The sequence below is a fragment of the Magnolia sinica genome, chromosome 6 (genome assembly GCF_029962835.1).
Source record: "Magnolia sinica isolate HGM2019 chromosome 6, MsV1, whole genome shotgun sequence".
NCBI classification, from domain to species: Eukaryota; Viridiplantae; Streptophyta; class Magnoliopsida; order Magnoliales; family Magnoliaceae; genus Magnolia; species Magnolia sinica.
Genome location: NC_080578.1, coordinates 16,094,458 through 16,105,217, shown reverse-complemented (window position 1 = coordinate 16,105,217; position 10,760 = coordinate 16,094,458). Strand labels below are relative to the sequence as shown.

General features: G+C 40.2%; 1 protein-coding gene across 2 annotated transcripts in view; it reads left to right on the top strand.

The window, feature by feature from the left end:
* The first annotated feature begins 2,660 nt into the window (after nucleotides 1–2,660).
* Nucleotides 2,661–10,760, top strand: part of LOC131248391 (SNARE-interacting protein KEULE-like) — a 57,823-nt gene continuing 49,723 nt past the window's right edge. Inside the window, exons 1-2 of one of the 2 annotated variants that reach the window (XM_058248658.1) lie at nucleotides 2,661–2,972; nucleotides 9,173–9,231. In XM_058248658.1, the coding sequence (XP_058104641.1) occupies nucleotides 2,765–2,972; nucleotides 9,173–9,231 (267 nt within the window). In that variant the 5' untranslated portion in view covers nucleotides 2,661–2,764. The remainder of the gene's footprint in view (nucleotides 2,973–9,172; nucleotides 9,232–10,760) is intronic. The other variant, XM_058248659.1, reaches the window with a different exon arrangement.

Here is a 10,760-nt window from a genome sequence, read left to right as displayed (position 1 = left end):
ATGCAATAAATACATTGAGGTGAGCCTGACGGTCATGAATACGCAATAAAAACATTGAGGTGAGGCCCACGGTCAGGGGACCACCCATGTAGCTGGTTCGACAGTCGCAGCCAGGTCGTGCTCATGTGAGGTTGAGTCCCCATCGTTTTTAATGATGCAAAACTAATATAGAAAGCTGGCTTCTGCATAAGTTATTTCTACACAGGGTGCTTTTATCGTACCTAATGTGCTTCTTGCTCAAAGCTCTACAAAAACCAATGTGTTTTGATGTTAAGAAAATGACGGAAATTTTCACTGATGCGACAGTTTGGATGTTTTGATAGTAAAGAAAACAGAGAGATTCCATAAAGTAAGTATTGCAATTTTCTATAATTCTATTTTCCATGACAAGAAATCTATACACATGTAATGGTTGCCTCCCATCTTATGTGTTAGGATTTAAATCATTTTCTTTATTAATCCTTCTAACCTTATCTCATTTGTATTTAATAACTCTCCCCCTCTCCTGTGGGTAGAGTTGGTGAGACCTCGATCCACCCGGTGGTTGAGATCCCTGACTTTGGGGCCCACTGTGATATATGTGGTTACGTCCACACCGTTCATCCATATTGAAAACTCATTTAAGGGCATGATAAAAAAAAAAAAAACCTGAACTAGCTCCAGGTCCCAAATGGGCTATATTACAAGAAACTGTGGTGATTGATTTTTGAAAACTTCTTATGAGCTACAAAAGATTTGGATCAAGATGATATTCGTGTGGTCTCTTCGTCTGGGTGTTTGTGACCTTATTAACAGGTTGGATGACAAATAAAACATTCCGGTGGAAATTGATGAAGTTTTTTATGGTAGGGATTCAATCACGACTGTTTCCTGTAGTGTGGTCCACCTAAGATTTCAGTCAACTTCATTACCGAGAGTATGCCCTAAAATGAGCTTTCAAAATGGTTGGACATTTGAATTTAAGGCACATACATCACTGTGAGCCCCACAGTCAGGGGTCCCACCCACCTTTATGGATATGGGGTCTCACCTAATCCGCTCGTAAGCGGATTGGCTGGTGTACCTCACACTAGCTATATAGCTGGTGTATTGACGTCAGCAAGTTCTGTGAATCTGATTATAAAGTATGTGTTATATCCAAACCATTCCTCCATTTGGCGAGCTTGTCTCAAGGCTTTGGGCGAAAAATAAGACATATAACTATCAAGTGGACCACATTGAAAAAAGCAATGGGAGAGTGAATGTCTACCATTGAAATCCTTTTTGGGGTCACAAAAGTTTTAGATCAATATGAAATTTGTTTTTCCTCTTTGTTAAGGTCTTTGTGACCTTATGCATAGATTGGATGGAGAATAAACGTTATGGTGGGCCCTACAAAAATTTCAACCGCGAAAATCATTATCTCCACTGCTATTTGTGGTGTGATCCATTTGATCTTTGGATATGATTCATTTTTTGGATAATAGGTATGTGTCGTGTGAAGATGAACACAGACGCTCGTAGAGCTCCGAGTTGTACGAACAGTTCAAAGGAGATCAAAGTTACATGGGCACTACAGTTATATATTTATTATATCTACACCGTTCACCTATTTTTAGAGATATTTTAGAGCATTATCCAAAAAATGAATCATATCCAAAGATCAGATGGACCACACCACAAATAGCAGTGGAGATAATGATTTTCACCGTTAAAAATTCGTAGGACCCACCATAACGTTTATTTTCCATCCAATCTGTTCATAAGGTCACCGCGATGAAGAGGAAAGACAAATTTCATATTGATCCAAAACTTCCGTGACCCCAAAAAGGGTTTCAACGGTAGACGTTGAATCTCCCACTGCTTTTTGTAGTGTGGTTCACTTGATATTTAGATTTATCTTATTTTTTGTCTCAAGCCTTAAGATGAGCTTTACAAATGGATGGACGGTTTGGATATAACACATACCTCGGGATCAAACTCACAGAACTTGCTGACGGCAATACAGCAGCTATATAGCTGGTGTGAGGTACACCAGCCAATCCGCTTCCCCTCCTCTCGGGTTTCAACATGTCCCTACTGAAAACGCCCAATATCAACGGTCCAGATCTATCACCCACAATTCGCTAGCACGCGTGAGGCGTTTGGTGATGGGTCCACTTTCAAAAGCGGCATTTCCTGTTTAGTACGAACGAGTCTTCTCCCTCCCCTCGCCTTCTTGCATTGTCAACAATGAGGACTCCTTCGCTACTCTGTCACAGGAGACGCTAGATACGCATGAACTCAATAACTGCACACGTGGCATACAATAACTCAAACTAAACCGACTGATTGGGGGACTCACAGTCCCTAAGTCACAGTCCCAAAATAAGATTGGTTAGCCTGATCGGTGCACACATTTTGGATTATTGAAGCAGGACAACCATATACTTTTAATTGTTAGCCGTCCAATAAATGTCCACCAACCTGATAATCATATAATCAAATAAGCTTAATTTTAGGTCATGGTACATCTAAACCAAGACCCATAATTTCTAAAGTTTATTTTAAAATAATTGTTTGCAATATTTAATAACATCTAAACGCCTGTGCATCATTCATCACACTCCGCCAGAGCATCAAAGCTTTTCCCCGTCAAAAAAAGGCAGTTTGACAGAAAGGGCATTATAGTAATTTTCCGCACAGAAGAGTCTGAGGCAGTTCAAGAAGCCGGCGATCCTTCCGTTCTCTCCAGAGAGAAGAAGCGAAGACTCTCGTGTCTGAAAGGGGAAAACGCGTCCCCTGGATGACTTTCTTCTCTCGCATTCGTTCCACGAAGAAGAGCTCTCTCCATCCTCCTCTCCCTCCATCAATCTCTTCCCACAAAGCTGAGAGAAAAACCCTAGATCTCTTTCAGCAAAGCGAGAGTGAGAGTTCTTCCAGGCAGAGCACCATGTCTGATTCCGATTCTTCCTATGGCGAGACAAAATCCTTCCGCCAGATCAGCCGCGAACGTAAGTTCCCCCGATCATTTGGATTTCCGTTATTCGCATGATAATCTTTTATACTTCTGTTGAAATCGATGCATGTATGGATTTTTCGCAGTCCATTTGGTAAATGCGTGGATCGGTGATTCAAGATCTGAATTCTCATCTCAATTTATTTATTTATTATTATTATTTTTTTTGTATTTGCAGTTATATATATATATATATATATATATATATATATATATATATATATATATAGCCGAATGCAAAATCTGCTTGTATGCACTGCTGAATGGAATTGCAATCATTAGGCTGAGAAAATATAAATAGTGGAACTGAAATTTCCTACGTTAGCATTCGTAATGGTGGGGCTGCTTCCTAGTTGCAAATGCAAGGAGAACAATTGATTCTTATCATTTCCTCTTTGCCAAAACTGAGTTTTATTTTTATTTTTTAAAAATTATTATTTTCGATTTCATCCTCTTTTGCATCCAAACCCAGTGTCGAGGTCTTCCCAGAGCATGGCATCAAGTGCATATCTTGAATTGGATATGTATGATGGAAGGATGGATGGTGGAAGAAAGAAAAATTCTGTGATCTGGTGAAAATCATGGTTGCTCCGTTTCTAGACGATCTGGATAGAAACTCACTCAACAAGCGAGCACTTGACAATTTGCTTGAATTTCCAACCCAGCAGTTTTACTGGGTTTGGTGTGATGGGCATTCGGCTTGTTGTCAGGCAAGTGAAAACAATTTATTTGGCTTGTTCTGTATCTCTCCAGAGACACAGTAATAGAAGATGGGATACTATGGCAAGTTTAGTTACTTTTGGAGTCGGTAGAAGCTTAACTTATCTGTCAAACTCTCTCCATTTGAGATCGTCTGTGAATTTCTCTCAAATTGTAATCATCTGTCAATTTCTTCATTACCCATTTGTGTATTTTCAAGCCTTTTCATCTTTTCAATCGTGTTGTTACATCTGTCCCGCCATCTCGCATATTATCTTGAATTTTAACATAGGGAGAACAACCAAAGCCCCTCAATCGTTAACTCCTGAGACCAACCACTCCGTGCTTTCATTTTCACTCTGCTTAGCCCCACATTTAGTAAACCCGTTTAAAACACCCCTGCCATTAAAAGAAAAGCTCTGCTGCGAGGTTTAAAATCTATTTTCCAATCATACCCATCCTTAGAACGAAACACTTGCATGACTTGTGTTCTCATATCAAGGTATGACTGCTCGCTGATGTGGGATCTGTAAAAGGGGGAGCGTTGCCCTCCATTTCAACTGGGCCATACCAGAACAAAATGGCTTTGAAGGAACGTGGCCCCTGAAGTGAGGGAGAACTCTGGGCTTGCTACTGTGAGAGAGAGAGAGAGTGCTGGCTGCAGGCGTGAGAGAGTGCATGTGTTGCAAGCTTGAGAGAGAGCACTGGGCGTCATAGAGGGAGCACTAGCTGCTTGGTGATGGGGCATGGAGTGTGGATCGCATAGTGGCAGAATGTGCGGAACAGAAATGCTAGTGTGGCCCATGCAGGTAGAATAGGAGCGCGCCCAATGACAGTGTGGTATAATGGGAGCGTTGATTCGTTAATACACAACTGGTGGGAGCGCCAATTGGTTGACACTTGGCCACTTGATTGAACAAAACTTTGACTGATGGCCTATTGCATGAGGGACTGCTGATCAGCGCTGATTAGCGGGCCTGATGAAGACACCTATCTATTTGATGAAGGCTCCTATACCCTTGATGAAGGCATCCGTCAAATGGACAGTTGCTGTCCGCACACTCTTCAAATGGATGGCTGCTGTCCGCACTCCATCTGAGGAGACAGTTGCCGCACTCCCTTCAAACGGACTACTCCCTTAATGACAAAACATCTGATTGGTGGTCAAGCTGATGAATGTTTGACATTACCCTTTTGATGGTAGCACATATCATCTTGACGTTAACTAGAATTATTTCAGAGGAGGCAAGTGTCATTTGTATGGACAAGGGTCCTTGTGCTAGGTTAGATGGCGGCTTGCATGGAGAGAGTATCTTGCTCGAGAACATGGTTCCGCAGGAGTGGGTTTACGAGAGTGATTTTACAAGAACAAAAATAGTAGATGGATGGATGTGATCAACCGCGCCCTCTTGATGGGCAGTTTAGATCAATTGTTCTCTTTTGATGGACATGGGGATTTTGGACCGCGCCCTCCTTGATGGAGGTTGGACTGCGCCTTCCCAGACGTAGGTTGGACCGCACCCTCCTAGATGATGATCTTGATCAGCCGCTGCTCTCTTATTGGTGATCAAGGTGGGTCACACTCCCTTGCTGATGGTACAATAAGATTGGTCGTTGGTGTGGCCTATTTGATGGATTATGAAAGAAGGTCAGATGGCTTAGATGAAGGCAAGATGGTGGTTTTACATGAAACCAAGTTCTGTGAGAAGCTCACTGATGGACAACTATGGGTTGTTTGCGCGCTCTTCATGAACAAAGCGAAGGCATGAGGGAGGACACGTTCTCTTCTGGGATTTTTTGAGAATGAGCTCTTGGAGCCTGCTGGTGTGGCCCATTTGATGGATGATGAAAGAATGCTAGGTGGATTGCATGAAACCTAGGTGGTTTTGCATGAAAATTGGTTTTGTAAGAAGCTTAAATTGACAGCTGGGGGAAATATAATTTGATAAGCTTTTCAATGGGACTAGAATAACCTTTTTTTTTTTTTTTTTTAAATTTTTTTTTTGAGAGGTAACGATAACTTTATTAGAAAAAGGAGAAACGATACAGAAAGGAAAAGGGGAAGCTAATCTGCTGAGAAAGTGGATCAACTAAAGCCCAAAAAAGACAAATTACAACTCTGGAGCTTTACAAAGGAAGAGCTCCATTCCGCTATGAAATAGATCACCCTTTGCACAATACACTCAACCGAATTTGAGGTTCCATTAAAGCATCTACCATTTCTTTCTTCCCACGTTGCCCACCAAACTGCCAAGAGAGAGATTCTCTAGATTTTGGATCTTTGCTTTCCACACCTAGAGCCATACCAAGCTTGGAGAAGATTGCGGGCAAAACCTAAACAAGGACTAGAATGACCTTATTTGAAGACCATAAAAAAGTGGGGCCAAAGTCTCTAATGGTGTGACCTGCGCTGCCGACGAAGTCAGTTGTTATGCACAACTTCAGTAAACTGACTGGATCTCACTCATTACGCCTCATATTTGAGTAATCTTTGGCTTGTTGAAGAGGTAACTTGACCAACTTTCCAGTGAGCTATAAATCACTTTATTTGGTGACCATTTAGTCTATCAGCATATGGCCTAAAGTCTTTTTTCTGTAGCATCATTCTTCAATGCATCTCAAGATAGTGATTTTCTCGGTATCAATAGGTGAGGCCCACTTAAGTTGTGGATCTGGTTGATAGTTTGCTCCAAGGCTTAGCATCGAGGCTAGCACATGATGAACAAAGTGATTTTTTCACATACAATGTGTTGGGCCCCACGAAGTTGGGTGTTTTCCCACTGCCTAAAATAGACTCTGTTGACGATTTTTGTCCGTGCCGTTAGGGACCATCACGCGTAGAGAGAGATTTGCTGATTCACCACTAGTGTGAATCCATATACATCCACACAAGGAAATGTGCAAATATGAAACGCGTGTATGAGATATGAGGTTTTCATAAGGTTGGAAATAATGATTAGATCTTTTGCCTAGAAAATCAGATGATTTCAGTGTTGAGGTGGGCCACACGGTTACTATTATTATTAATTTTTTCTTTTATAACCATTGATTTTTCTTGATATTCTGTGGCAAGCCTAAGTCATGAAATAGCCTGATTTTTATGCCATATGGCATAGACATTGCATTTCACCTGATGGATAGTTCAGATCTCACACATGCATTACATATTTGCATGTGCTTCCTCCATGGATGTGCACAACTCCCACATGCATGTGGAATTAACAAACCTCTTTCATGCAGTGGTAAAGCGGCATGAATGCAAATAAAATTAAAACTAATGACGAGGGAGCCTTCTATTGATGGTAAGGGGGCATTCAAGGAAGGTTTTACAGAAGGAGGGGTGCATGGGAAGGAAATTAAAGCGCTGGGGCTGTTGGTCCTAATATTCTATTTGAGTGGGTGGTGGGTCCTTATCCCTTCAACGTGCTATATCTACTGGCTTGGTGACCTAACAATTCTTCCCTAGGTTCGCCAATTAGATGATCACAATCCACACTTGCCCAGGGGCAAGAACCATTATGGCTTGTTCAGCTTTGGCTGAGACCAATGTCTCATGTAGTGATCCATCCCGAAAGGTGCATGTTTCAGGTATGTGAATCACTTTGTTCTTATTCCTTGGCTACAATGTGCATGTCAAATATGATGCTGTGACCTACAATACACTGATACACCATGGAAATGGTGTACAACGTGTATTCTTTTTAACCTAAGCACCTTTTTTGGAACACAATCTTCAGAAGGGATTGAAGGCAGCTGGAGATAGGAGATTCTGAATTCGATAGAAAGGTAGCGAGCTGTGTGATGACAATGCTGAAGCTAGAATTCGATGAGTTGGAGATGGGAGATTCTGAAGACAATGGTTTTCTTTGAAGTGCATCTTGGTAGAGGATTGGATGATCGGAGGATTTAGAAATGGTCTACTCTTGTGACCTTATCATCCAAATACTTCTTGGTCTACTCAAATTTGGGTCGATGTTCCTCATTTTGCACGTTGTGTGTGTGTGGCAAGCACAGTGGTCAGTGATCCTGCCTAGATTTCAGTCTTTGTTGGATGGCAGTGGCACAGACAACATTGGCTCCCAAAATATTTCCGTCACGCCCCAAAATCATTGGGGAAATTGGTTAATCATTAATTCATGCATTGCAAATAGGCCCAAGCTATATGGAATGCTTCCTCCAAACTTTTGAGGTCCGTTAGGTTCTTCCATCAGAAACTAGAATAGAAGCCCCTTTAAGGGTCAGGGAAAAGTCTTAAAAAAATATTCTCCGTTCCACTATAATCTGTAGGAAGGAGAGGAAACAATAGGCCCTTTGGAGATGTGGATGACAACCTTGAAAAGTGCTTTTGGAAACATAGAGGGGATCTTTATTGAATTGGGCTGGTGTTTGTAAAATGCTCCATGGTTGATTGGATTTATATCTGTCAATTATTGGTGCTTTGCTATTGAAAATGATATTGTGCGGAAAAAGAGACTTCTATGTTGAGATGCCCTCCAGCCACAGTCGACTTTATGTGGATGGCTCTTCCCTTGGCACTCCAGGGGTTTCCAGTGTGCAGTGTGCTTGGGGATTACAAGGGCGAGATCTTGATGTTATTCTTGTGTCTGTGGGTGCTGGTGATTCTACTGAAGTAGAAACTATTGACTCATAGAAGCAGAATCTGGAACCCTTAGAGAAGGGCTTTACATCTTTTCTGTCTCGTTCTCCTTTTCCTATTTGAAGAGGACGTATTTTCAGCTTGGTCAAGAAACTGCACTTGGAACAGCAGAGAATACTTGATTTTCATCTTTGGTGGTATTAGAGAGTCATCATTGATGTCAAACGTTTTCATTTTCCCGTGTCTAGAGTAAGCTAATTCTATTGTTGAGACTGTAGTTGAAGTTGTTCATTGACCTTCACTGTGTCAGGATGTCTTCTTATTTTATAATTTTCTTCTTGTTTCTAAGTGGTTCTTTATCAAAAAGACAAAAAAAAAAAAGGAAAAAAGAAAAAAAGAAACAAAGAGGAAGACGAAGAAGTAGAAAAAAATCAAGAAAAGGAAAAAAAAGAAGAAGAGGGTATGAATGTATCACAGGCTGTAACTGAGTTTCTTTGGTAAGGGTACTCAAGGACGAAATGGTTGTACTACCCAAGCACGCAGACTTTCCTGTCAACATCTGTCTGTCTGTCTGTCTGTCTGTCCCTGTCTATCTCTGTGTGTGTGCGTATTTAATGGTTATATTCTTAGACGCGATGTGGTTTTCATTCAGAAATTCTAGCATTTTTTGCTACTTGCATCATGTATATATAGTATTCCCATGGTTATATTCTTAGATGCAATGTGATTTTCCTTCAGAAATTCTAGTTTTTTTTTTTTTTACTACTTGCATCAAGTGTATATGGTATTCCCATGGATTATTTGGTGAGCATTTAATGGTAGGCCTTGCCAAGCTGCTTTCTGACATAATAGTATTCATATTTCTGCCCTTTTTTTTTTCTTCCTGTTGACATGTTTAGGGTTATTGCATGAAATGCTTCGATCAACTAAAGTGGGGGACTCTAAAACAACGTGGAAGGTATTTTGCTGTATTGTGATTTCTTATTCTTTGTTTTGTTGTCTTTTCTTCATCTTTTTGTTCGTATCTTTATGATGTGTTTTTCTTGACTACATATCCTAAATATGGACATTTTGGAGGGTATATGTCTTTAGTATGTCTTATAAGGATAAGTATATTAGAGATGAGCTCAAGTTCTCCATTATACTTTGCTACCATGAGTTGTTGCTTTGCTTCCAACTTACCTAAAAAAGTGCTGTTCAAAAAAAGAGAAGAAAAGAGAAGGGCTATAAAAGTTATCTACGCATTATCAGCCCCTTATGCAGCTTTTTTTTTTTGGTGTCGTCCTGATAGGGCTGTTAATGGGTTGGGTTGGGGTTGGGTCCTTCAGCACCTGTACCGAGCTAACTGGGTTCAGGTCTTTCCTGGTCCAGTCTTGCAGGGTCCTGGTCTAGTTGTTGAAGATATGGACCTGGATCAATCTGGTTCGGGTACCTGTCGGGAACCCATTGAGCCTTTCAATCTAGGTTTTGAGTTGGGTTTGAAATAAGTAAGAGCATTTACATGGTTGGGTCCACCAGATGGATGGATTAGATTATTAATGTATGTGGCTTAGAAAATGCCATTTCTTTTGCTAGAATAGTCATTATATATATATATATATATATATATATATATATATATATATATATATATATATATATATATATATAATTTTACTATTAAAACTAATTGGGCCTGACCCAGACCCAACTAGATCTGATCTAACCCTACTTTAACTGGGTCCATGAAATCTTGGACCTAACTAGACCCAATTTTAAACCGGGTGCAAAAGATGAGACCCAATGATGTAGGACGACCTAATCCAACCTTAAATGAGCATGGTATATGAAAGGGGCAGATTTATGCAATCTTAAAAAACAAATAAAATATCAGCCTTATACATCATAAAACAAGAAAGAAGTAAGGTTAATATAGTATTGATTAAGGCCATCCATCACAAACATGAAGTATTGAATCTTAAAATCTGACTTTAGTTGGGTCCTGCGAAAGATAGAACTTTCGTCTTGCAATATGTCCGTCTAACGATCTAAGTGGATTTTCTAATCCAGAAAAAAAGGGTATTTCTTGGATTGGGAAATCTGGAAAATTCAAAAAAAAATTGGTGGTTCTTCAAATTTAGATTTGGGTGATGGGTTTTATGTGGGGATGAAAATCTTTTGAGATCTAATGATTTAGATAAAAAGAAACAAGATTTGACTTCTAGATCTAAAGATTCTAGGAGAAAAGGAAGAGAATGGGGTTAAAGAAAAGAGTACCTTGAGAAAAGAGAGAAGGAGAAAGAAGTAGAGGATGAGAAATCGTTTACCTGGGCCTCACGCCCTCTTCCAATCATTGGAAGTCGAAGACGAAATTGTCAGAAGCAAAAAGCTCACCTTTTCATTTTCATAAAACATAACATAGCATGCTATGGGTTTAGGGCAACCCTTATAAATTCGTTATTACATGAAATTACCAAAATACCCTTACTAAAAAAAAGTTTAAAAAAA